Here is a 26,957-nt window from a genome sequence, read left to right as displayed (position 1 = left end):
ATACAGGTCTTCTGTATATTCTTGCCACCTTTTCTTGATCTCTTCTTCTTCTGTTAGGTCCTTGCCATCTTTGTTTTTGATCATACCCATTTTGGCCTGGAATTTACCTCCAATGTTTCTAATTTTCTGGAAGAGGTCTCTTGTCCTTCCTATTCTATTGTCTTCTTCCACTTCCACACATTGCTTGTTTAAAAATAATTCCTTATCTCTTCTGGCTAACCTCTGGAATTTTGCATTTAATTGGGCATATCTCCCCCTATCACAGTTGCCTTTTGCTTTCCTTCTTTCTTGGGCTACTTCTAGTGTCTCAGCAGACAGCCATTTTGCCTTCTTGGTTTTCTCTTTCTTTGGGATGTATTTTGTCGCCGCCTCCTGAACAATGCTGCCAACTTCTGTCCAGAGTTCTTCCGGGACCCTATCTACTAAGTCCAGTCCCTTAAATCGATTCTTCACCTCCACGGCATATTCCTTAGGAATATTAGTGAGCTCATATCTAGCTGATCTGTGGGTCTTCCCTAATCTCTTTAGTCTGATCCTAAATTGTGCAAGAAGAAGTTCGTGATCTGAACTACAGTCAGCTCCAGGCCTTGTTTTTACCGACTGTACAGATGTCCGCCACCTTTGGCTGCAAAGGATGTAGTCAATCTGATTTCGGTGTTGTCCATCTGGTGAAGTCCATGTATAAAGCCGTCTCTTAGGTTGTTGGAAGAGAGTGTTTGTTATGCAGAGTGAATTGTCTTGGCAAAATTCTATCAGCCTATGTCCTGCTTCGTTTTGTTCTCCCAGGCCATACTTACCTGTAATTCGAGGTGTCATTTGACTGCCCACCTTAGCATTCCAGTCTCCTGTGATGAAAATAACATCTCTTTTAGGCGTGTTGTCCAGTAGGTGCTGCAGATCCTCATAGAACTGCTCTACTTCAGCTTCTTCAGCATTTGTGGTTGGGGCGTATATTTGGATCACTGTGATGTTAGATGGCTTGCCCTGAATTCGAATTGAGATCATTCTGTCGTTTTTGGGGTTGTATCCAAGCACTGCTTTAGCCACTTTACTATTAATTATGAAGGCTACTCCATTTCTTCTGTGGTCCTCTTGTCCACAGTAGTAGATCTGGTGGTCATTTGATGTGAAGTGGCCCATTCCAGTCCATTTCAGTTCACTGACGCCCAGAATGTCTATCTTTAATCTTGACATCTCACCAATAACCACATCCAATTTGCCCTGGCTCATAGATCTTACATTCCAGGTTCCAATGGTGTGTTGATCCTTAGAACATCGGATTCGCCGTTCACCACCAGCACCGTCGGCCGCTAGCCGTCCTTTCGGCTTTGAGCTAGCTGCGTCATCACGTCTGGGGCTAGTTGAGCTCATCCTCTGTTCCTCCCCAGTAGCATTTTGACCATCTTCCGACCTGGGGGTCTCACCTTCCGATGGTATACCGACATATCTCTGGTTGTACTGATCCATTTAGTTTTCACGGCAAGAATACTGGGGTGGGTTGCCATTACCTTCCCCAGGGATCGCATTTAGTCTGACCTCTCTGTCATGACCTTCCCGTCTTGGGTGGCCCTTCACGGTTTAGCTCATGGCATCATTGAGGTGCTCAAGCTCCAGCACCACGACAAGGTAACGATCCTTTGCTGAAGTCTTACCCAGTAATTGCAAGTAATTCTGGGCTGAAATACCCAGAGATGGAGCATATCTGTTTTTAAATAAGGAAATGATAACCATATACGTTTTATCCTGGCCCACAACAGCATAAACCTTTGATTCTAAAGGTGTCCCACCTTTGATTCTAAAGGTATCAAAAATGTGGAAAGATTCCACAGATGATGTTAAGGATAGTTTAGCCATGGTTTACTGAATAAGCCAGAATGGAAATCTTCCTGTTAGTCTACCCACTGTGCTACCCCCTGTGGAAATCTAACTCTTGGATGTACTAATTTGTTCACACCTAAAATAGAACAAGCTTCTGTGTGCTGTTTGCTTTTTTAAACAGTACTGTATAGGGAAGACAAATCTTCTGTGTTGCACTGTCTCTGTTGTGGATAAGCTCTTGAATACTTTAGCTGTGTTAAGATGCCAACTGTGTTCTTTCTGTTTCCCTACTGCCCCCAGTGACCTTTATCTCCCTTCCTCGTTTGATGCTCTACCCTTGTGTGTGGAAAACCACACATGAAATAAAATGTTTTTCTTTTTTTTAATTCTTCCTCTCCTTTTCTGTTGTCCCTCTGTTTCCTGGATTTCAGCCCTTGGATTGCAAATACGTGGCATGTTGAGTCACTTTGTTGCAGATATAGATCAAAGTGGGGCAGTGGAGATTTTATGTAACTCTGGGAAGGGGTGGTGTGATTCAGTTTTGAATTTCCAGTCCTTTAATTCTTATTTAGTATGCTAACGGTATCACTTGTGGCCCAGATGGCTTTACGTGGTGTGGCTGCAAAGAGTCTATGGTTTGGTTTTTGATGGAGGCTGCAATAGTCTTCAAAGGGGCTCTCCAACACAATTCTATCAGGCCAGGGTTTTGCAGTGTTAGTTAATTTCAAATAGCCGGCATTAGCCATGACTTTTGCTTGAAAAGGTGGGAGGGAAATGACACACAACCATTCATGCACAAACACACCAACTCAAGAGAAGGGCTTGCATGTGAAATGTGTTAATGGTATTTCACAAGGGTGGGGTGAGATAAGTGGGGATTACAAGACAACTGGTCATGTTCACACACTGAAAGCCAAACTCATTGCTCCTTTGTTGCTCAAGGTAACTACTTTCGGTGTTCTTTGGAATGGTTAAAAACAGGAAAAGCAGAACTCGGTTTGAGTCACAGACTTTAGTTTGAAGTAGGTTGATCCTGCAGACTGAAAACTTGAACAAGTGAAGGGAATTCTTAATTCTTAATTCAACCTGTTGCTTCACAAAAGGCAGTCAAGGAGCTTCTGATTTATGCCAACCTGTCTCAGATCTAAGATCCATAAGACGAGTGTTCACCCTGTGGCACTGTATGGAACCAAGTGTTGGGCAGCAACAAAGGGCATAGAGAGCCGCCTCCATGTTATGGAAATGCGTATGCTCCGTTGGATATCGGGCATCTCCCTGCTCGATCACATCACAGATAATGCCATCCGACAACAACTAGGCGTGTCATTAATTACAGAGAAGATGAGAAAAAGCCGGCTTCGTTGGTGTGGACATGTCCTTAGAGCGGAACCTTCCACTGTCGCCAAAATAGTTTACCATCTTAAAATGGATGGCCGGCGACCACGTGGGCAACCGAAACAGAGATGGCAAGACACTATCAATAAGGACATGCAAATCGAGGGCCTGCGCCCTTAGGATGCGAACAATCAGGCAAAGTGGCATTTCAGGATCCAAAAAGCAGACCCCGCAATAGCGGGAAAATGCTAGGAAGAAGACGACGACTTTTCATATCTTTCTGTGCATTAACTTTATTTTCATAGTGCTGTTTGAAAAAAAAAAAGCCTTATGTATCAATTGAAAGTTAGCATCTATCATGAATATCCACTGGGAGGAAAAAATCTTGGCTGAAACAAAGCAAAAATAGATTCAACATAGATTCAACGTAGCTTGGTGCTTCTAGAATCAAAAAATTTTTTTTTTCATTAATTAGGTATTTCCCTCCTCTCTTTTGAGGGGAAGTTAAATTGGGAAAATGCTGCTTATGGAACTTGTAAACGCTCTAGCCCAGGCAGCCTCATTTTGTTGGATGGAGGCCTCTCAATATTTCAGATTTCAAACCAGGGTGGAATGCATGAGGTTGGGCTTAATATTTAAGGGGTGCAGGGTTGGGGGTAGAAGCTCCAACATTCTGTAAGTCCATGAATGCTATTCCACTGTTTGAAACATCATATGAATAATGATGGCCTTCCGAAATACAGCTTTACTATTGATTAATGAGTGAGCTAGAAAGCAGGATAAGATTCTCAAAGGGAAATTTGGAAAATGATATATTTGCTAGGGGTTAATTTAAAATAAACACATCTACCACCCACCCACCCTGCTCAAAGCTAAGGGATCCAGTTCACACATTGTGCTAAGTCATTGAATAATGTCATTAAACCATAACTGGCTGGTCTTACACAACATCCCACAATGGTTGGATTCCTAGCATACCTAGCACAGATGAAGCCAAACGGGGGAAATACCACTTTCATTTAGCCCAATGTGAGAATTCAGCCATAGAGTAGCTCTGGAGCTGTGCATAGGCATGGTAATTTTGGGAAGGAATGCTCCCCTGCTCTGGACATGAGAGAGATGTGCCTGCTCAAATGAAATGTGTTTCCCCTTCAGATCGTTGGTTCTTTATCTCCATAAGCAGCATGCTGGAAGGCAGCAGATGGGGAGTGGCTAGGATTGCCATTGCATCTGTTCTGGGCACTGAGTTCCCTGAAGTGAAAGGTGCTGTACCCCTAAGCTCTTGAGTCTGGCTGGGCAGCCGATTGAGAGGTGGTGGCTCAGCATGGTAGCTTTTTCTTAGCTGATGTCAGGCAGGTGAGGAATAGATTTTTTGAATAACTTGCATGGAGGGCAGCGATAATCCATGAATGTGCTAATTTATTTATTTATTTATATTTCAAATTTCCATCACTGCCCATCTCCCCCAAGAAGGGGACTCCGGGTGGTTTACAATCAAAATGAGTTTTTAACAATAACAGGGCTGAGCAACAAGGGTGCACCTGATCTCTTTTGGTGAGATGGTGGCTTTGCGTCATGCTTGCATTCTCCTAAGCCTATAAAGAAATTTGGAGCTGACCTTGGGGAAGGTAGGAACAACCTGTTCAGGAGGAAGTTGAACTTAAACTGTTTGACCCAATTACCCAGTCACCCCTTTTCCTGGTCTTGGATAATGTAATTACACCCACAAAAAACGCAGACTCTGTTTTATACAGGCGGATCTTGGCAGCAGCCAAAGCCTTCCAGTCAATTCCAGAGGGGATCCCATAGGGATCTTACCTTACGTTGAGGCAGGCAATCTGACTCAGTATTGTTCTGAGTAACCATGACTCTGCAGAGTTAGCATGCTGAGCAAACCCAGTGTAAATTATAATTTCTCCCTTGGAGTTCCCTAGGAGCCCCCCTGTTGTCCAAATTCATCAAGCCATGGTTAAGCAAACTTGAGTGCAATGTAGGACCTAGCCAGAAAGCACTCTGTTGGCAGTTCAGTGCCAAAGCACTGGCGCTTTAAAAACGGAGTGAATTTACCCAAAAGTGCTTTTGTAGTATGGCCTGCCTGGGGGACATTGGGGAATCTTCCCAGGCCTTGGGGGCTAATCATTGAACCCATGTGGCATTGCTGCTTTAGAGGAGACCATTCTCAGTAGCTTCCTATGCACCTGAGTGTGCCTCAGCATACTGGTCAGCCTTGTTCTGTATCACCTCCTGATGACCCCATTATTAACTGCCAATTGCTTCTTCCCTGGAATGTCAGTTGGAAGGAGGCAAGTTTAGGAAAGTGAATCATCCAAGAAAGAAGCAAGGTGCCTGCTTTTGGGAGGGCTGTGTTGGCCCCTGGGAAGCTTTGGTCATTTCTTCCAAGGCATCCATTTAGAAATGATGGTTGTGGAGGCATGCCCCAAAAGAAGCTTGGACAAAGGTCTCCTGGTTGCAGCCCTTGTGGTAATAACTTCCGGAGAGGTTGATGCTTGGAAGAACAAGGTAATCATTTTGATACTGAGCTCTGAGGAAGTGAGAGAAACCCTTTCAAATTGCCTTTCACAGATGTGGCTTCCCGACACTTGAGTTACTGCTGCATCCATGCGCCACTGGGTAATAAATGAAATTGCTCGAGGCCCTCCTGCCACAGAACCACAGGTGTGTGTCTGAAACACACCCAGCAGTCAGGCTGGCATCAAGGCATAGACATCCTCCTCCGTCTCTGAGCAACAGAGTCAAAAAGGGAACCCCCATCTGGGTGTTTAGGGGGTTTCCCAGGACTGTTTTGGAGTTGGTAGGTACAGTTTGCTGTGGTTTGTTTAGGGAGCCAAGGGATTCCTCAGATTCTGCAAGGAGAAGGAAACAAGCTCTTCGTTTGCCACCTTCCTGTGAAGCTCAGCTTGGCCTCTTGTGCCTGGTAAACCTGGGATGAATTCTTCTGCCTTTTCTTCTAGTAGTTGACAACCTCAAGATGCACCTTTCCATGTGTTGGACTCGGGTTCCCAGAATTCCCAGCCAGCATGCCCATGGTTTTCACTATTATTTGAACTAACCAGCACACTAGATTTTAAGCCAGCTTTCCTGAATATGGATGCTTTCCAGTCTCAACTCCCAGAATTCTCAGCAGTGACTATGTTGGCTGGGGAATTCTGGGAGCTGAAGTCCATATTCTTGTTGGGGAGAGCTTTATAAGCTGTAGCTTACAAACCACAGTGGCCATGTTTCCATATCGTGCTGAAACCAGTGAAACCATGTTATAGCTTAACATAATGTATAAACTGAATCTTTAATCAGAAGGGTTTTCCTCACGAACAGATATGGTCAGCGTTTCCTGGTTGATATTATTTATATATATTTGGTGCCTTCAAATCAATCTGGACTCCAGGCGACTACGTGGACAAGTTCATGGGGTTTTCTTGGCAATGTTTTCGTAAGTGGTTTGTCACTGTCTCCTTCCTAGGGCTGAGAGGGAGAGACTAGCCCAAGGTCACCCAGCTGGCTTTGTGCCTAAGGCAGGACTTGGTCTCCCAGTTTATGCCTTTAACCATAACTCTAAACTAGCTCTCTAAATGTTTTTTAAAGGAGATTAATTAGTAATCCTCTTCTGGGTCTATGAAGTTGCCATCTTTTTAAGAACAAACTTGGAAAGTCCTTAGCGAGAAAAATTACCCATGTATATATTAAGTGAGCCACCTCCTTCTGCGTTTTGGGTTTGTACCTGGAGTTAAATAGACAGCTACTGTTTTGCATCTCCAGCTTTTTCATACCACACGCTCATCCATAGTTAAACTACAGTACATTGGCTCAGTGCAAGTGTTTAGATTCTCAAAACACTTTGAACCCTAAGCTAATAATACCGGCTGGGCCCGGACAACACGCCTAGGCCCAAAATGAAGAGTCGGGTGGCATCCAAATTAAATAAAATAAATAAATAGCCCCCAAAATGCCACTGTAGCATGTTGTATGAAGCCTTCCTGTCTCCCAGCATCTCTAGGCATAATTCTTTATATGATCTGAGACAAAGCACAACCCACCAGGCTCACTTCAAGCCTGATGGTGCTGAGGGATAGAATTCCCCTAAGGACTCAAGTCTGCCTTCATTAGAGAATTTTTAGGTGGGTTCAGCAATCCCGGCCTTCTGTTTCTAATTTTCTTTTGTTTTCCAACTCGTTTGGTCCTGCTTCGTTCTGTCCTGTCTTGAATTAATGCAGAAAATCTCTTTAAAGTGAGGAATGGTCAGTGTCTTGATTGGTAGAACCAATGACTGTAAGCTGTTCCTACAAGATCCAGAGAACCACTAGATAACAGCATAGAGAATGCTGGCATCCCACCTTGTTAATCTCTTGTAAGAAAAACCCTGGGAGCTTTTTCAGTTACAACTAAATTGAATAAAGTTTTAGTTACAATTTAATACTCTCCCCCCAGCGTCCTGAAAGTTTGAAAGCTGGTTTCATTTCCAAAATAGGCAATGCTGCCTGGTTGGTTTGTAAGGAGTGCTTGTTCTTCACTGACTTGCCTGAATCTCAAAGCATCCCTTTTCCATTTTCCTGGAATAAGGGAAAGAAGGCTAAGACCCTCGCTCTGTTTGTGCACACCTTTTATTTTTAGCCCCAGCATTTTCTAAACCTCTTCTATTTAACTATGCTTTTAGCTATTACTTTATTCTTCTACCTGGATTTCTCAGGAGGGAGCAATACAGGGAGAGCCGTAAAATGGTGGCTTGTACACATGTTTTCAAAATGGCTTCTGACTGCATGCCCAAAGCTCACTCTTTCCTGTTTTCTTGCTGCCCTCTGCCAGTTTCCTAAAGAAATGCATTTTATTTTCACTCTGTTGCTTTTCCATGTTTTGCCTTTCACTCTTCTAAACTAAAATAAATGCTGTAATGTGCTTCAGTACTTTCCAACGTTTGTGTCAGATGCTCAGCTCAGGGGTCTGCATCTGGAATTGTTACCTTTCTACAGAAATATAAAACATGGAAAAGTTTTTTAAATTTTTCAGCCCGCTTCCTACCACTGAATTAATTGACTCAAACAAAGTAGTTTTTTCTTCTTTTTAGAGAGGTTTTATGAAATTCTGTCCTTGGCAAAGTCTACTGAGACAAGAGAAAAGTGCTTTTAACAACTGTAAGAAATAGCCTGACCTAATCCATGCCTATAAATTTGGCCATGTCTATGAATTGGTATTGTTGTTGAATTATTGCTAGTTGCTTAGCCTTTTAGTTTTTATTGCTACTGTTTTGTGTGGAGTAACATTTAGACCACACTATTTTATAACACACTTTGAATGTGGTTTTAAAATTGGAGGAAGAAACCTCAATCTCCTTTGCTATGCTGATGACAGCACCCTGTTATCTGAAAATGCAAATGATCTGCAAGCTCTAGTGATGAAAGTCAAGGAGTGAAAAAAATGGACTAGAATTAAAAAAGACCAGACTAATGTGAACAGGTCCAGCAACTAGCCTTAGAATTAATAATGAAAATACTAAAGTGGGGGATAGTTTTTAGGATCAACCATCAACAATAAAGGTTCAAGCAGTCAAGAAATATGCCACACACTAACACTTGGTACAATAGCCATGAAGGCCTTGGATCAGATATTCAGGTGCTGTGATGTGTCTATACCTACAAAGATCAGGATTGTGCAAGCCATGGTATTTCCTGTGACACTGTATGGAAGTGAAAGTTGGACCTTGAAGAAGCAGGATAGGAAGAGTATTTACACTTTTGAACTTTGGTGTTGGAAAAGACTCCTGAGAATACTGTGGATAGCCAAAAAACCAAACCAATGGATCACTGAGTAAATCAACCCTGAGTTCTCAGTTGAGGCACAAATGACCAGGCTCAAAGGATCCTACTTTGGATACATTATGTGAAGCTGTCTCTCTGGAGAAAATGGGAAAGATAGAAGGAAAGAGAGGAAGAGGATGACCAGCGGCAAGGTGGATGGACTCTGTTTCAGTGGCAATGAATACACCATTGCAAGACCTGCAGGACAGATTAACCTGGGGAAAATCTATGTGGTTGCTAAGAGTTATCACCAACTTGATGGCATGTAATCAGATCAAATCATATTATAATATCCATGGTTTTAATAAAATTAAGTATAATTTTAAATGTAGATTTTAGCTATGCAGTGATTGTATACCTTTGTATTAATAATTCTGATTTTAGCTATTTTTCCATAGTTTTTATGTATTTCTATTGTACTCTGTTATACTGCGCAGTAGTACGTTGCAGTTTCCATAAGCTTAATAATGTAGTAATACTGTGATTTTATAGTTAGTAATTCTAAATTTTACTTATCATTCCATAGTTTATAAGCTAGTCTATTCATATTGCATCTTTTCATCATTTATGTTATTGTCAATGACCAAAATAAAGATTACTAACCTGATCTAATTTAAGTTGTGATAGGTTTTTGAAGTCATGGTTTCTTTGCTCTTGAGTTAAATTCCCTGAGAGAAATGCTTCACCTATCCTAGTGGATTATTCTTAATTGCCTACAAAGAGAGGTTAGACTGAATGGAACATTGGCTTAAGTGTAGTTTTCCCACCAGTATTTCCTGACAGGTTCCCATATTGTGCTGAATCACAAGTGCCAATTACATTTTAGTGCATTGTGTTGTGTGTGTGAACTCAATCTGTGCTGGCTATTTGTGGGTTGTATCATAGGGATCTGGTATTTGCCATGATGATGTCACATGTGTCATGACCTTGTTGCACAATGATATCATGTTACCCCTCTCAGATGCCTGTGGGTTATGAAACCCAGAAAATACTGTGAAGCTCAGAAAATGGAGTGAAATGAGTAAACTTTGGTTCAACTCATCGAGGGCGCCTCTGTAATGCAAACTGAGCCCGGGTTGGCTTTAAAATGGATTAATCTGAACTACCCTTCCTCAATTTTGTGCTCTTTCTACTACAACTCTTCCAGCCAGGATCTGGTTTTATTCTATTAGCTGGCATGGAGTGGCAGGGGCAATTGCACAGTGCCACAGTGCTACATACAGCCCTCCAAAGTATTTATAGCAGGACAGTGTCCAATATACTTTGTTCCTGCAGCTATTGTTGATCGCTTGGATGGTCCTTTTCTGTAAACCCTGCAATCTTATAGACTTATCATTACAGAAGCCGCAGCATCTTCTCACAACACCTTAAACCCAGCTTAGCAAAACTCAGTTGCTTTATTCACATGACTTGTGGTGTCCAAAGAAATAAACTGTATAACAGCTTAATGGCCTGGTTCACACAGCACACTTAAGACAAAGATTGGGTTTCCCACAGTTTACTGGATCTGTAGTATACTGTGTGAACCCAGTTTCTGTCTTATTTACTGAGATGACTGTATGGGTGCTAGGCCCTTCAGGAACTTGGCCTCTTCCTGCAGAGCCTTATGACTGCAGAGATCCTGGAACATCAAAGACTCTGATGTCTCCTCTCTGTGGTTATTGGGTTTGGCCAAAGCAGGTCCCTCCAGAAAAACCAACAGTGGTTGTATCATAAGTCACCCAGGAAGTGATGGGCACATGGGTGTGTTTATGGAGATGTGTGTATGTTAGCATATGCAGCGTCAACCTAACACTGCATGCACATCTGAAACCCCAAAATGGCCCAGTCCATAGGTGGACAAGCTTGCCCAACCTGAGCACCCCATCTTCCCCTGTCCCAAAAAAGATAGGCTGTACTTCAACTTTCATGACAACATCGTTAACACTTCCTCTGAGTTGGGGAAAGCCTGAAGTAGATCACACAAAGCTAAGTGGATTTCATGGTGGAAGTGTGATGACCCAAGATAAATAAGTCCACATGTTTGTGCAGATGTGTTACTAGAAGAAAATAGTAAGACCATACCATACTTGTTGAAAAACTCAAAGTAGAAAGCCTGCTGTATCCTTGGGAGTAACCAAGATCTTGCTGCTTTCTCCACAGTCACTCAGCATCTGAAGAGGCCTCGGGTTCTGACTCGGCGAGCCAGTCAGACAGTGAGCAGGGCACTGACCATGGGAGTGAATCCAACAGCAGCACCGAGTCCTCGGGGAGCCAATACGAATCAGAGAGCGAGTCCACAGGATCCAAGTCTCAGCAGACCCCTCCAGAAGCTAAAGAGAAACCAGCGTCCAAGAAAGAAAGGCTAGCCGATGTCAAAAAAGTACGGGATTGCCTTGCTAAATGTGGGGATAACTTGGCAGTTGGCGGATTGGGAAGCACTGTGGCAAGCTTCCAGTGAAACGTCTTTTGGGTTTAAAACTGGTCTGCTTCTGGATTGGCTTTGTCATCTGAATGAGTGGTGTCACTTCCTTGGTGGGGTGGGCGGGCAGCCTGATACCCCTTGGTGATTTTGGACTTTGATGTGATGAAATACAAAATATCAAAAGACCCTAAAATAGAGGTCATGAGATTGCCTACCTGTTTTAGACCCTGTTGTGTAAGGTGAAATGTTAGGAAGCCATTCAGAATACTTTTAAACTTGGAAGAGGTGCTGAAAAAAAAATCAAAATATTGAGTTGGGTGCAAAGATACCTTTGAGTTGTTCAGGGGATAAAAAGAGATAAGTGATAGATTAAACATCAAAATTAGAAATTGCATGGAAAATATTTCCATGGTTCCCAATTATGTTCCTTATTATTCCCTCCCTTCAGGCTGTTCCTAGTGGGGGCAAACATAAAGGGTCTGAAATGAGTTTGTGGAATTTGTTGCCACAAGATAGAGCATGATAAAAATCACCAGGAAATTGCAGAAGTGGAAGCTAGAAGAACACAATAGCAAACCAGTTCCATATTCCTGCAAGAAACTACAGAGGCATATCCTGTAGTTGCCAGAAGCTAAGACTTTATCACTACTACATTAGCTCAGTTCCAGTCCAAAATATGGGGAGGCTGATCTATCAAATAATAATCATCATAATTTTTGATAAGCTCCTGTGTGGAGAGGAATATACCTCTAAATCATCAGATGCCCCAGATAAATGTTAGAGGAAGACCTTCATCTTAATGCTGGGGTAGGCAAACATTAATTGGTAGGTTGACTTGGAGTTTGAAAATCACATGGTGAGTGCTCTCGCAAAATGACTGCCAGCAGATAAATAGCATTTACGAAAAGGCGACTGGGAAGCTTTTTCTTTGCCGTTTCTTTTACCATGATTACTGCCACCCCAGCTTAGCATTGTTTTCTTTTCTGGGCAGGTGGCCTCGCTTCTAAATAAAGCAAGTTTATTTTTTTGAAAGTTCCTGTGGGGCACCTGAAAAAATAAAGATGGTTCTAGAGAGTGGCCCGATATAGTGCACCAACTTTCCATGTCTTTAATTCAAAGAATTGTAAAATGCCAAACCTAAGCTGTGGGAGCTTCTTTGCTTAGAGTCGTCTGTCTGTCTGTCTGTCTGTCTATCTATCTATCAAATTTGTCACTGCCCATCTCCTCCCACCGGAGGGACTCTGGGTGGTCATGCCTTTATTTATTTATTTACTAACTATCCCGTCTTTATTAGCAGCGAACATACCTTGAACATACTCCTTCCTCCTCCTATTTTCCCACACAGTCTCCTGGTTTCTAGCCTGGTGCCTTAATCACTAGACCAAACCGGCTCTCCAATACTCTGATATGTGTTTGTGCATCTTAAGAGACAGCCACAAGACTCCACTGAAACAGAAGAGAGGGGTTGGGTTAAACCTTTGGTATTGTTTCAGCAAACAGATGTTCATTGTCTTCTGAACAAATGTTGGGTGTTTTAGTTTTTTGATGAGCACTGAGACTCGACAGAAATATATCTACTTGACCCATGTGTGGCTCTGTCCTGCCCCTGGCCTCAATTAATTGCAGTGTCTTCATAGAATTGGAAGGGACCACCAAGGTCCATCTAGTCCATGAGAAGTGGCCATCCAGCCTCTCGTTAAAAACCTCCAGAGATGGAAAACCCACAACTTACATAACTAGACTGTTCCATTATTGTTCAGATCCTACCAAATAAGTTTTTTCTTTATATTTAAATGAAATCTAGGTAGCTACTACTTATATATATTATTTTTGGTACTAGTTTCTGTGACCATGAAACAACATTCTCATCCATCTTCCCTGTAGCTTCCCTTTATGCCAGGGATCCCCAACCCCCAGGCTGCGGACCAGTACCGGTCCATGGCCTGTTAGGAACCAGGCCGCACAGCAGGAGGTGAGCGGTGGGTGAGTGAGCGAGCAAATCTACAGCCTGAGTATTTACAGCTGCTCCCCATCGCTCGCGTTACTGCCTGAGCTCCGCCTCCTGTCAGAGAAAGCAAGCCCATTGGCTGCTATCTCCAAACGGTGCGCAGAAAAAAGAATAAAAGGTCGGGAAAAAGAGGAAGCACTTGAATCATCCCGAAACCATCCCCCCCCTGGTCCGTGGAAAAATTGTCTTCCACAAAACTGGCTCCTGATGCCAAAACATTGGGAACCACTGCTTTATGCATTGACATAAAGGACTGTCATATTTCCTCTTAGTCTTCATTTCTCCAGGCTGAACATCCCACAGTCCTTCAGGCTATCATTGTACAGCACATCTTCAAGTCCCTCCATCAACTTTGTTGTTCATTTTTGAACCTGCTCTAACCTGTCAATATTCTTCTGGAAATAGGATGCCTAGTATTGCACATAAGATTGCAGGTGTGGTTATACCAGTGCCAGGAGGAATAATAAAGCATCTTTGATACAATGCTGCTTCTGATACAACCCAGAACTGCACCTAATACACATGGATTATGAGTGCATCAATGGTCTGGGTCTACAGGAATGAAAGTGGTGATAATTTTGCTTGACTGGGACTTGTGTGTCTTCTGAGAATAGTGGTTTGAGTGTTGGATTTAAAGCATAATGACTTCTGTCCCAGTGCCCAGAAAAAGATGTAATTTGTTCAGTCAGATATCCCAGCCTACTGTATATCACCGACTTCCAGGAGAATATGATAGGAGAGTCTTCTTCTGACTGCCCTTGGAGGAAGAATGGAATACAAATGCCAGTTTGTTTTGTTTTGCAGATGTGGGAAGAATATCCTGATGTTTATGGGGTGAGGCGATCGAACCGTAGCAGGCAGGAGCCTTCGCGTTTTAATATAAACGATGAGGTAAGGGGAGAGGAAATCCATGGAGAGCAAAAGAGTCATCCTTGGAATGAAAGAGCCCAGTTGTTCTAATCCGTGGTTGCATTTTGCAGTACTGAAGTGCTGTTCCTGCAACTGGACCCAGGTCAAAAGGTGTCCATTGGACCTTTCATGAGTCCAAAATGGGAAATTGCATGACCCTAATTGAAGTCTGGAGCAGTCTATCTGTGGCAAGGGACAGGGGGATGTTGCAGGAACAGCCCTGCTTGAGGCTCCAAAAAGGTGGCATGATAAAAATGTGCGTGCATGATAAAAGTGTGTGTTTGTACATTGTGTTGTTCCTTTATGTTAAACCTTTCCCCCCCTTTTTATATTGTAGATGTGTAGTCATCTCTTGAATTCCGTGCATGAGATGAGCTCAGGTGGTGTTTGGTTTTTTTGTTTTTTTTGTTTTCATCTGATGGCTGAGACATTAAACCATTTCTCTTCTTCACTTCCATCAAAAATTGTATTATGAGCAGTGTGGTAATGGAACTTGCCACCTTTTCTTTGCCGTTTTTGTGAGTTACTGATTCTCCCTCATTTTTTTGTGTGTGTGTGCATATTTCCCACCTCAACCGATTTCAACAGTGGGTAAGCAGTTTTCCCTTCTGTTTTTTACAGATGGAGAAAATGAGGCTCAGGAAAGTTCAGAATCAGACTGAAAATGTCAAAGTTGGAAGTCCAAAGGTAGGCACCTAAATTTATATTCAAGCACCTGAAAATATAAGCGGCACCCGCTCCTCCCGTTGAGGAGTCCTCTGAAAATGGGTCCATTTATGCTTGGGTGCCTATATATGGATTTAGGTGCCTAGCAGAAGGCACCCAGATTTGAACATTTTGCATCAAAAAGAATATTCTCTTGTCCCTTCCCATCTTGTCTTCGAATTAAACTCTCTTCAGTCAGGTTGGATTGAAGGCATTGTGTGACCTGAGAAAATTGCAGAACAGAAATCTTCAGAGGTTTTTAAATCGTTGTTGTTATTTTGCCAAAGCACTTAAGGGCAGGTTACATTTTTCTAATAAATATTTCTGGATCCCTGACCGGAGTTTGTGTAACTGAGCTTCACAACAAATATCACACTAAGCTGTTACGTGATTTCTTTAGGTTTGGCTTAGTTGTTGTTTGAACTGAACCAGAATTTATTGAACAGATATTTTTTTTCTGGGTCTTCCCAATCCTGTAGGACTCTGGGCCATGTACAGTAAGCATTTATGGTCAATACAGTAATAATCGAGAAGAAAATGTATGGTTTATAATCCATACATTGGATTAATTCATGCATTAAGCCATGGCTTATGGCATAATGTGAGTGATCTGGGCCATAATGGCTTATTAGACAATCTGTTGCTTACCATATATATGGACCCAGACTTTCACAAATTGTTTCTCCTATCTTAGTCATTCAGCAGTTTCTCAGATATCTGCCCACTTCCCAGCTGTTGCTTCGGTATGCATACAGGTAATGGTATAATGGCACAAGACTAAGTGGTCTGGTAATAATTTCCCTGTTGTTAAATTTAAACAAAACTGGAGGGTATTGCTTGTAAGGGAGAATATAGAGTCTCTTGCTCAGAATTTTTGACGTTTGTTCCAAGCTAGTTGCCCTGGGATTTTTCAGGCAATTACATTACTCTTAAAGTGGACCAGAATGGATTCAGATTGGATAGAAGTACTTTATTTGGTCATGGGTTAACCAGAAAGTGGGAAGAGTACTGATGGATCTTCCAAGATCTAGTCCGTGGATCCTTAGTCTGTCAAAGCAGATGTTCCACCTTCTTTGAGCAAAAGCTTTGGCATCTCTTGAAATCTTTGGATTTAGAAACTGTTTTATTTCAGCAGCTGGGAAGATCAGAAGCTTGAGTAAAGAAACAGAATGAGGTTGTTAAAAAAAATAGTTTCTCATTCCAGTGAATAGAAGATACTTCTAGCATCATCGATGATCACTACTACTGGTAGAATTCAAAATACTCTTTGCGGGGCTCAGAATATTGCATCTGTTAGGAAGTTCTGAAATGACGAGAGTTAGCACCAGGTCTGGGAAGGCTGTTGTGAGGTAATTCACTGTTACTTCTGATAACCCAGAAACAGTGACTTGTCTTAGGTCAGTGAGTGAATTCCTGGAAGAGGCAAGATTTGAACTTGATTTGTGGCGCAGCCTTTAATCTGCTTCTTTATGCTCAAAACAACTTGGCGGAAGGTCTTCTAGCTGTGTTCCAGCTCTGGCCAGCTCTGTCTTCCACACTTTCCTTGCTTCTCTTTTCCCCTTCTCTCCCATGATCCTGTGTGATCTTCCATCTTGGGCAGTGGTTTTGCCCAGGTCTCCTTCATCTTTCATTCTTCGCAGCTGAGGGGGTGAGATGTGAGATGCAAAAGAACAAGCAGAGCCAACTCTCCACTCCACATCTATTACTTGTTTAGAACTCCATCCAGGCTACTCTGTCCACTTTCTTTCCCCCTCCCACTCAGAAGTCCTCTGGAGGGTCAGATCTAAGGGACCACGAATACTTTTGTCATTGATAATAGGCTTTTGTTTTCCTTTTTCCAAGTTCTGCAAATGCCAGGCTCGGTGGTCCTCTCCTCTCTGTCACAATGGCCCAGCATGCACTGGGCTAGTGATGTCAAACCCATCCCCGATCTCCACTGCAGACAAGAGCACCCATTAGGGGCTCAGGTAAGTCCTGTCCCTTTTTTTGTTTTACAATATTATGTGGTCTTTGCAAACATTGGGTTTGCTGTCTGTGGGATATCTCTTTTGGCGATGCAACAAGCAGTGGTTTTGTTTGTACTTCATGAGAAAGAAACATATGTGTATCATTCACAGCAAACATTGCGATACCACACAGTATTGTAAAAATCAAAAAAGAATGCCTCTTTTCCTTCTGAAAAGGGAAGAAAAGGATTGATCACCCTGATGGGAAAGAGAACAGTGCACCAGCTTCACTGTAGCAGTGGGGTCTGCTTCAATTAATGGGATCTTGCTTATATGAAATTGTAGCCTGTAGATGCTGCTTTTGCAATTCAAGGAGTTTAATGGGGATATTTCTGGGAACCCTTAACAATTCCTTCTCTAATGGTGAAATACTTCCACCTGGATAATATTTGTCCCTTACCTTGGAAGTTCTAGCCCTTAATGCAAAATCTGTTTTTATTGGGTGGAGAGGAGGGGAGATTTCAAAAATACATGATAGTGCCCCCCCCCTCCCCAGAAGATCCATCGCAGGAAAAGAGAGAAAAAAGTGCCCTTAACTTCCCTCCAGGCTAGTTCCCCAGATTACTCCTTCCTATTTACTTTTCCACTTTGTGATTCCACCATGCAATGAAGCTCATGCTATCTTGTCTAATGTTGCTTTTAGGAAAAGGTATTCTGGTAGGATTGTACAAAAGAGCTGTACACAAATTAGAAAAACTATCTAAAATATACTGTATCTCTGTTCCACCTACCCATGGTGACTAGGATGGGAATACAAGGAGATCACTTCCTCAACTTCACCAGGGACAATGTGGTATAAGGGCAAAGTAGTGAAGAGTCCCACCCCAAAGTCAGCCACAGTTTAAGGCTGAACTCTTGGTTAAGTTTTTTCCTTGGACTGTTGACTTACACTGGTGTGAGTATTTGGATAAGCAAAGCCTGGTAAAGATTGTATTGTGTTCTGAAGGGCTTGAAGGCTCTCCAGAAATCTTCATCAAGTGCTCCAAAACTGTCATGGTCCTTCCAGCTTCATTCCTGTCTCTTCCATTGGCTGTACTCATACAATATCTATAATCTGGTTTGTTTGTTTGGGTTATTGCAGGGTAGGGAGATGGGTTGGGGAGCTGGATCTGACCTGGGGTTTGGATAATATCAAAGAGTGAGACTTGAAGGAGGAATGATCACCACAAGGGCTCCACCTTCTGCTCCTTTTTCTGCATGACAGTTGCTGGGGGCTTCTTGCTTACTGCCCACTGCATCAAGGGACATGCATAATTCCCAATCCAAGAACAGGGTACACCTTCCCAGTTGGAGAAGATATATGCAGGCTTCTGGAAAACTTAATTAATTAATTAATTAATTTTCAAATTATGCTACCGCCCATCTCCCCCAAAAGAGGGACTCTGGGCGGTTTACAATAAAATTAAGACTATAATAATAGACAATTAAGACCTTATAAAAACAAATTACAAATATAAAATATAATATAAATAAGTATAAAATCCAAGAGGTTAAAAATTCTAATCAGGTGGGAGGGGATCTAAGACACGAGCCAACCTCATGAACGGTTGCCCACCTTCCTGCCCCATGCAAGACGGCAGAACCAGGTTTTCAGGGCCCTCCTGAAGTTCGGAAGTGAAGGCGCCTGCCTCACCTCTGGGGGCAAGATGTTCCAAAGGGCGGGGGCAACTGCAGAGAAGGCCCGCTTCCTGGACCCCGCCAGATAGAATTTTCTTATCGACGGGGTCCGTAACATGCTCCCTCTGCCTGACCAGGTGGGGTGGGTCAGTGTTGTGGGGATGAGACGGTCCCTTGGGTAGCCTGGCCCCATGCCATGTAGGGCTTTAAAGGTCATAACCAACACCTTGAATTGGACCCGGAAGCAAACTGGCCTCCAGTGCAGCTTGCGCAGTAAAGGTGTTCTGTGTGCCGATCTAGGGGCACCAAAAATAACCCGCATGGCCACATTCTGGACCAGCTGAAGCTTCTGGATACTCTTCAGTTTTCATGTGGTTTCTCCAGTAAGGGACATAACAGGAAGCTGATCTTGCAGGAAAAAGTGGAAAGAACCCAACCAGTCAAAGAAGATTGGGTTCCAGGCGCCTTCATTCTTTGCATGCTTTCCTTGATGGAGGAAAGTGTGTAGAAGATGACCTGGTGGTGTTCTGTGCCAAGAACAAAACTGTGTGGTAGGGTAAAGCAAGGCTTGGAGGCAAGCTCCCCAGTCTTGGAATAGCACAATGCGCAAACCTATCCTTTGTGTTTCACATAACACAATATCTTCCTTGTTATGGATTTGCACTTCCCAAAACAAATAACCAACCAACCACATTATGGCTGTGCTTTGTGTGTGAGTACCTTGCACTGTGTTTCTCTGCCCTCAGTGGGTAAGAGATGCTGGTGGCCAGGAGGACAGATGGAATACCCCTTCAAAGCTTGGGGGCACCAGAGAGGCAAAGCTTTTGCATAGCTACAATTCCTTCAAGGGGATGACAAGCCCTAGTAATTCCATGCCAGGATCTGGCTCCTATACTGAAGCTCTCACCTGCAGCAAGATCTGGTGAGGATGTGACACATGTGCCAGTGCAGTGCAGAGGCTTCGTGGCAGATGGGAATCAGTAGATGCACCACTTGTAATTGGGGAAGGAGGTGGGGGATCAGGAGAGGAAATGGAACTTGTGCTTCTTTTTGATGCAGTGTGCTTGAGTGAATACTCCAGGTGTGGGGAGTCAATTACTGTCTGGGGGGTTTGGATGCACATTAAGAATTGGGGGTTTTCAAAATTGCAAGGGACATGCTTAACCGTGGAGTTTCATAAAGGTCCTGGAGAGAGACCGGTGTGCCCAACTGTTGACTGCAAAAGTCTTCTTACTCTCTTTACTTATTTCTAATATACCTGGATTCCTGCATCTAACATGGCTGCTCATTTTCTTAACTCTCTTGTCACTTATAATTTAAATAATGTTGCCCTGTTTCCGCAGAGGAAGAAAACTGAAGGAACAGTGGTTCCCCACGTCTAATAATTCCATTTCTGTGTGTGTTTTTGTCAGTCTCAAGCAGATTTTTGTCTGTTGGTCCTTCGTCGAGTACCAGTACAGTAACTTTGTAAACCTTCCATCCCACTACCCTCTGAGATGTCATGCAACTCCCACTTTTGACTTTCCTGCCCCAGAGCACGCACTCTGCACTGAACAAACTGGCCATCAGGAGAGCAACTTATTTTTTTGACCCAAGGCTATCCAGATCTATAGGCATTTAGCTGCCATGTTTACTTTCTCTTTTTCTTTACTATTGAGTGAATAGACTGGCGTGTTAATAGTTTAATTGCCTAAGAAGATTTAATAAATATATGTAGGCATAGGAGTAATTTTGTATAGCAGTTAGGAGATGTATTTTTAGGGGCTTCCCCCTTCCTCCTGCTCCTCCCCCCTCCTCTTTTCTTTAAGAATCCTGTCTTGGCTAATCAATCAATGGATTTCCACCTACTGCAGTTTAGAGACTTTCAGTGGCTTATCGATTCCACTAAAGCCAAAAATAAAAAGATTTTGAAAGCATAAAACTGAAATTTTATTATTTTAAATTGAAATTTTAGAAGTGCTTATTCAGTCCTTCCCCCTTTTAATTTGCCCTGGTCCCTCCTAATTTGTGCAGTGTGGCCCACGATGTGCCTTTGAAAGCCACGTATGGCAGCCACCTGAACAAAATTACTGATCCCCCCCCCTTTGGCGGGAGCACATGTACAGGCGAGCAGGACTGTTCCTTCCTGCCAACCTGCATCCTGCAATGCTTGGAAGGCCTTGGGTGTTTCCTGCTACCAGTGGTGACCTGGTCCTCTTCATTCTCTTTGGCTGTTCTTTGATGCTCTCTCTTCAGTTTTGATTTATTTTTCAAGAACCTATGTCCACTTGTGTTCATGATGTAACAGAGTTTCTTTTTAAAAAAAACAAACAGAAACTTTGGGATTGTGGGCCAAAAGTGTTTTACCTGTTTGTTTGTTTGCTGTGTGGTAGTGAATGTTTCCCTTTTTGACAACGTGTTGGCTTTAAATCTGAGGTGTGAGCCAAGGTGTGTCCAACCTCCTTATGGATGCCAAAATATTTGCAGCAAAATGTACTGCCGTCAACCAGCCTCTTTCATTGGTCCTTCCCCCTCTCTCCCTCCTTCTCTCTTTTCATTCAAGGGGAATAGCGAATCTGAAAGTGAAAGTCCCAAAAGAAGAGGGCCGAAACAAGTGAGGAAAATGTAAGTTAAGAGGGTGGTGCCCCGTTTCTGAAGCAAATTTGGATTCCTTTCATAGGATTCTTGCCTGCAGTTCATGCTTGGAATGTTAGTTGCAAGGTGGTTAGTTGCAACTTTATCCATAGTGGATTCTGCACTTAATATTTGGAATGGATTACCATTGCTTTCCTCAAATTGGGTGAATCTCCATATCCCGTAATCTCAGAGCCTGGCTCCTGGCCACACTGGCTGTGCTGTGAGAGCTGAAGTTCAAACAAGGGCTCTTGATTGGGAAAGATTGCCATTCTATACAAAAGAGGTCCAGTGTTGTTCACTGTTAATCTGGAAGCCACCTTGAAGGAGTCGGATGGATGGATGGATGGATGGATAAATAAGAAAGAAAGAAAGAAAAAGCTGTTTTGCTCAAAGGAGGGATTTTTTACTATTTTCTTAATCGTGTGAGCTCTCTTCTGGATATTAATTAAAGCCAAAGTGCCACTGTCCCCCTTTATTTCTATAATTCCTGCCCTCCCCCCCAAAAGAGAAAAACCTGAAGGAAGAGTTGAGAACCTTTGCGCCAAGAAACAATGGGGCTACTGCTGTGCTGTTCTGTGGGTCAGCTTCCCCCCTCCCCAAGCCAAATTGCAACCCAGATGTGGGTGCTGATGCTTCAGGGCTACCTCCAGACCACTGAGGTGCACTTCCACCACTGTTACTAAAAATGGTTCATGGTGATGTGGTTCTCTGCATAACACATACCTCCACGCTTGGGTGTTCACGTACATACTGATTTATGCCTTCTTCCCTTCTGGCACACCAGATCCCTGCAGGATTGGTGCAAGAAAGGGACTGATCCTTCTTTTTCTGGAGCTGTTCCATGGAGAGGGAAGGGGAAAGCTCAGGGCAGATATCAGCACAGCCGTCCATGTTTCCTTCAATAGGAAGAAAGCAAAACTTTTCCTTTCACTAAAGGCCATCTCCCCATCAGTGGGCTGCTTTAGACCAATGTTTCCCAACCTTGGCAGCTTGAAAATGTGTGGACTTCAGCTCCCAGAATTCTCCAGCCAGCATGTTGAAGCCCACACATCTTCAAGCTGCCAGGGTTGAGAAACACTGCTTTAGACCACACAAGCACCTCAGATGGCTATATGGCTTGTGGACTCTCCTCTCTTAACTAGCCTCAATCTTAGCTGGAAAATACAATTATATCCTAGCTATGAGAGCTCATGTCTCTTTTTGTACCAAAAAGAGCATTCCACTGCCAGGAGTGTCGAGTGGAGGACTTCTGAGCAATTTGGATTGTGTATAATTAGCTGGACTGTTTGCTTTTCTTACTCTTAATTTGAACAGATGTCATTGTTAATAACAGAGCTAAGCAGGGGCGTTGGATTCAGTTTCTGAGAGGTGCTTTGAGCAAACACCTGTTTTTAGCCCTTTAAAGCAGCCTTGTCTTTTCCTGAAATCACAAGTTGCTGCAAAGGGCAGCCACACCATCTCAGGGAAAGATGCAGCTGCTTTAAAGAGGTTGCAGACTCTTCATGAACTTATTTCTACACAGCCCTAGTTAATAACTTAACTGTCTAACGTTAGATGAATATACTGTATATCTAGGGCTAGCTTATGTATTTGGGGGGTTAATTATTTGGCATATAAAAGTAACAGCAACCATGATAATGGTTAATAATGACAATCATAATGCTTATACTCCTTGTGAATTTTTATAAATACAGAGATAAATGGAAAAGGGAGGGATCTGGGGATGATGGTGAAGATGATGTTGAAGATCAAGGCTCCAGTGGAGAGAGCGAGCCAGAGCAGAAGAAAGTGAAATCCAGGAGGCCTGCTTTGAGGAGGTGAGAAAGGTGATGCTGCCTTCCTTGCAGTTCCCCTTATTTTTCCCCATCTTGGACCCAATTCCTCCACCTTTTAATTGTGGTGGTCTGAGTGAAGCGATGGAAGCTTTCCCCAGCAGGAAGGCAGAATGATGGCAAAACTTTCCAGGGTAAATACAGAGAGTAAGGAAGACGACCTTGATTGAAATATACAGGAACTATTGCCTAGGCAAAAGGGGCGGAAACAGGTTTTAAGTCCAGAACAATGAGATAGCATTTGGAAGCGGCTCAGGCAGAGGTCTCCCTAATTCACTGGAGTATAAGAAGGAGGAGGAGGTCTAGCACAATCAGACTCGCAAGATTCTGCTATTACAGCCGGTCTCAATAACAGTAGTCTTAGCCTTCCTGTGGAGTTGATTTCCTGGTCTTGAAGAACGCTTTACTACTGCTGCTGCTACGACTATTATTACTAATGCTACTATTTCATTCTGTTTCATTTTAGAGCAGTGGGCAAATCCATCGCAAAGAAGGTCACCAAACTCCAGCGTGGGAAGAGGCGGAGGAAGACTGAGTCATCAGAGGAAGAAGAAGATGATGAGGATGATGAGGCCCCCAAAAGACAAACTAGGCGCCGAGCAGCCAAAAATGTCAGGTGATGGAGGAAAAGGGGAATATCTCTCAGGCCAAGATCCAAGCAGTCACCTAGGGCTGGATTCCCACATCATGCTCAGCCATCGTGGGGTGGTTTGTTTGGCTGAACCCAGCCATCGTGCATTGTGTGACCTAACCTGATAATGCCTTAATTTGATATGTGAGCCTAAGTTATTATGGTTTATTCACCAAACCATCATTGAGCAAACCATGGCTTACCTCAGTGTGTGAACCCAGCTTGTGCAATGTCCTGGAGTCAGGGGGAAGACACTAACTGGCTGGGGAATTCTGGGAATTGAAGTCCACCCAATCTCAGGAAGCAGAGACACTTCTATCTCCTAGTCCAGGACTAAGAGAACTAGGATAAACAATGCAAAGGGAATAGAAGGTGGCTGGATGAATGGTGTGAAAGAAGCTTTCTGCAGTTCGGCTGCATTGCACGGGACAAAAATGGTGATTTTCCAGGTTTGGAATTTTAATTTGAGGTTAAGGACCGAATATCACAGTCCTAACTTAAATTAGGGAGTTGGACCATTCTTTGAGCTTAGTACCTGCTATCCTGGTTGGCAATATATTATTAGAGCCAGAGTGACCAGGTTCTATGCTACTGGTGGACTCCCTTCATCCATTCGCAACATCAACCCCCCCCCCCCGCCCCCATGGGCAGAGCCGAAGTGGATGACCTTTTTTCATTTGATGGAAGTTTGGGTGGGACTTTAGGATGACATGTAGTCCCCTGGCATGTTGGATGGAATTTCCCACCTTGAGACTTACAGTACCCATTTTGTTCTGATCCCCACATTCTCCCCTGCAAACCAGAAAGTTTGCCCCTGGCAATTCTGAAGATGTGTTGTTATTACTGGCGTGCTGGCTGGGGAATTCTGGGAGTTGAAATCCACACGTTTTAAAGTTGCCACGGTTGAGAAGCACTGTTCTAAACTGTGGCTCTTTCTCACTCTGCAATCTACCACCTCCTTGCTGAGCACAGGTTCTTTTAACACCTCCCTCTTGTAGTTCCCACTCTCCACCTCCCCCCAAATCTTCCCTGTAAGCACAGACAGGCTTGGAGTTGTTAACCTCTCTTTCTGTCTTGTGAGAATAAGCTCTTCCTCTGTTCAGTGTTTCTCGATCTTGGCCACTTCCAGGTGGGTGGACTTCAAATCCCAGAACTGCAGAGCCAGGATGGCCGTTGATGGCAATTCTGAGAGTTGAAGCCCACCTACCTGGAAGTGGCCACATTTGGGAAACCCCACTCTCATTTGCATGGAGAACCCATTCAGCAGAAGGAAAAGCCTAAACTGTCCTTGTGTGTGATCCTGTGCACAGTTACAAGGAAGACGATGACTTCGAGACTGACTCGGATGACCTGATTGAGATGACGGGCGAAGGGGCAGAGGAGCAGCAGAGTAACAGCGAGACCATTGAGAAAGTGATAGACAAGAGGTTGGGAAAGAAAGGAGGTGAGTGCAAGCAAATGTGTCTACTTTCCCTGGAGTCGGATGTTCCTGGCAATGTTTCTTCCTGCTAGAGGTAGGCAGACAGGTAAAAACAGCCTTCTCCAAGTTGGGGGCCTTCCAGAGATATACCTTTACTCCTGGAATGCCTGACTCTGCCAACGCAGATTGCGAAATTCCCAGTTTGGGAGTTAGGGGCATATCATGTTTGGAAATTTCATCCTGGGGGGGCTGCTTTACGGCAGCAAACAAGGCCCTGTAAAACTAGTTTCATATTGCAAAGGGAAGGGTCACCTTGAATAAGGCAAGCTGCACTGTTTAAAAGCAATTCAGACTTTAAGCTGCTCGACATGCAAGAATGCCTGAGCAAGTTTTAGAAATTCTTTGACCTGAGAAAGACGGGACCAAACCAAGGGTTTAGTGGGCAAGCTTTGCCAGTATAAGGCAACTAGGTCTGTGGACCCTGACCTGGCACCCAACTGATCATTCAGGCCAGTTCTCCGAGCAGGACTCTTAAGTGGTTCAAAAGGAGTTCACAGGAGTTCTGGCATTGGCAGCCAGAACTCTTCGTTTTATGGGTTGACTGATACACAGCTAAAAAATGTCACGGAAGATTATTTCAATATATAATTACTGTGGCAAGATGATTATATGCACAAAGGTGGAAAGCTTTGGCACTACCTACGATGGATTGGTGAAACTGACAGATCTTTCTTGGATAAATTAACCTCTTCAATTAGAGAAAAGACAATATTTACATTTATTGGTAACTGGAAACACCTTACGGACTTTTTGTGTAAAAACTTTAAAAAATGAACTTGTGATTTATGGCTCTGATGATAAAAAAGGATTGATTATAGAAAGAAGAGAACCATGATGTAAGTTTTGAGAGAGAGGTTAATATTATTGAACTTAAAACTGCTGTGAAGAATATTGGAAGCCACTTCTTCATCTCTTTATGTTTATAACTTGCTCTTTTTTTCTATTTTCTTCTGTTTTTTTGTCTTATTGCACTTTTCTGTTATTTCTTTCTCACTTTTTCTGTTCTAATTTACTTTGTTGTAGTTCTTATTGTTGTTCTTAAAACATTTAATACAAATTATATATGAAACGAAGAAGTTCTGGCATTGGCGTGTTTGGGAAAACCCAACAAACCCCATGCCAAAGCCCCACAAAGACTGAGAGAAAAAGGCTCTCAGAGTCAAAGGTAGAGCATTTTCAAGGGGTGCTAAACGCTGACCGACTTTTAGGAAGGGAAAAATACCAGTCGGGGTGGGGTGCGGATGGAACGGAACTCTTTAGAAGTGGGTGTGGCTAGCTGGCTGGAGCCCTGCATGGGAGCGAGCTGCCCAAGGCCATTTTGCAAGGTTTTATCTACTTTCCTCTCTGCTCCTTTGGCAGTCACTGGGGCCTCCACTACCATCTATGCAACAGAAGCCAACGGTGATCCCTGTGCCGATTTTGATCCGGAAAAGGAGGAAGGGGAGGTTCAATATCTGATTAAATGGAAAGGCTGGTCCTATATCCACAGCACATGGGAAAGCGAGGAGTCCTTGCAGCAGCAGAAAGTGAAAGGCCTCAAGAAGCTGGAGAACTTCAAGAAGAAAGAAGAAGAGATCAAGCACTGGTAGGCTTTTCTTTCTTGTGGCCTGCTAAGAATGCTGATTAAAATGACGGACTTTAGCCATGCGGGCCTGATTCTTACCCCATACACGTACCTGCCCCCTTCCTATATGTTAAACAGGAGCTCCCAGGTCAACCTGTGGCTCCCAACCCGGTTTTAGTGGCCGAAGAGGCACTTTTGAACACAGTTCCTAAAAACTGATGGGTC

The 26,957-nt window shown here is 43.3% G+C and overlaps 1 protein-coding gene across 4 annotated transcripts in view; it reads left to right on the top strand.

The window, feature by feature from the left end:
• The window catches only part of CHD2 (chromodomain helicase DNA binding protein 2), a 95,993-nt gene that overhangs the window by 23,126 nt on the left and 45,910 nt on the right, over positions 1 to 26,957 (top strand). For 2 of the 4 annotated variants that reach the window (XM_063313925.1, XM_063313928.1), the window contains 7 exons: positions 11,103 to 11,322; positions 14,177 to 14,263; positions 21,152 to 21,213; positions 22,920 to 23,042; positions 23,524 to 23,673; positions 24,999 to 25,132; positions 26,528 to 26,753. In XM_063313925.1, coding sequence (XP_063169995.1) covers positions 11,103 to 11,322; positions 14,177 to 14,263; positions 21,152 to 21,213; positions 22,920 to 23,042; positions 23,524 to 23,673; positions 24,999 to 25,132; positions 26,528 to 26,753 — 1,002 coding nt within the window. Of the gene's footprint in view, positions 1 to 11,102; positions 11,323 to 14,176; positions 14,264 to 16,684; positions 16,954 to 21,151; positions 21,214 to 22,919; positions 23,043 to 23,523; positions 23,674 to 24,998; positions 25,133 to 26,527; positions 26,754 to 26,957 lie in introns of those variants that run through there. The other 2 variants (XM_063313926.1, XM_063313927.1) reach the window with 2 other exon arrangements.

The sequence above is a fragment of the Candoia aspera genome, chromosome 13 (assembly GCF_035149785.1).
Source record: "Candoia aspera isolate rCanAsp1 chromosome 13, rCanAsp1.hap2, whole genome shotgun sequence".
Classification (NCBI taxonomy): Eukaryota; Metazoa; Chordata; class Lepidosauria; order Squamata; family Boidae; genus Candoia; species Candoia aspera.
This window is presented reverse-complemented; position numbering and strand designations above follow the sequence as displayed.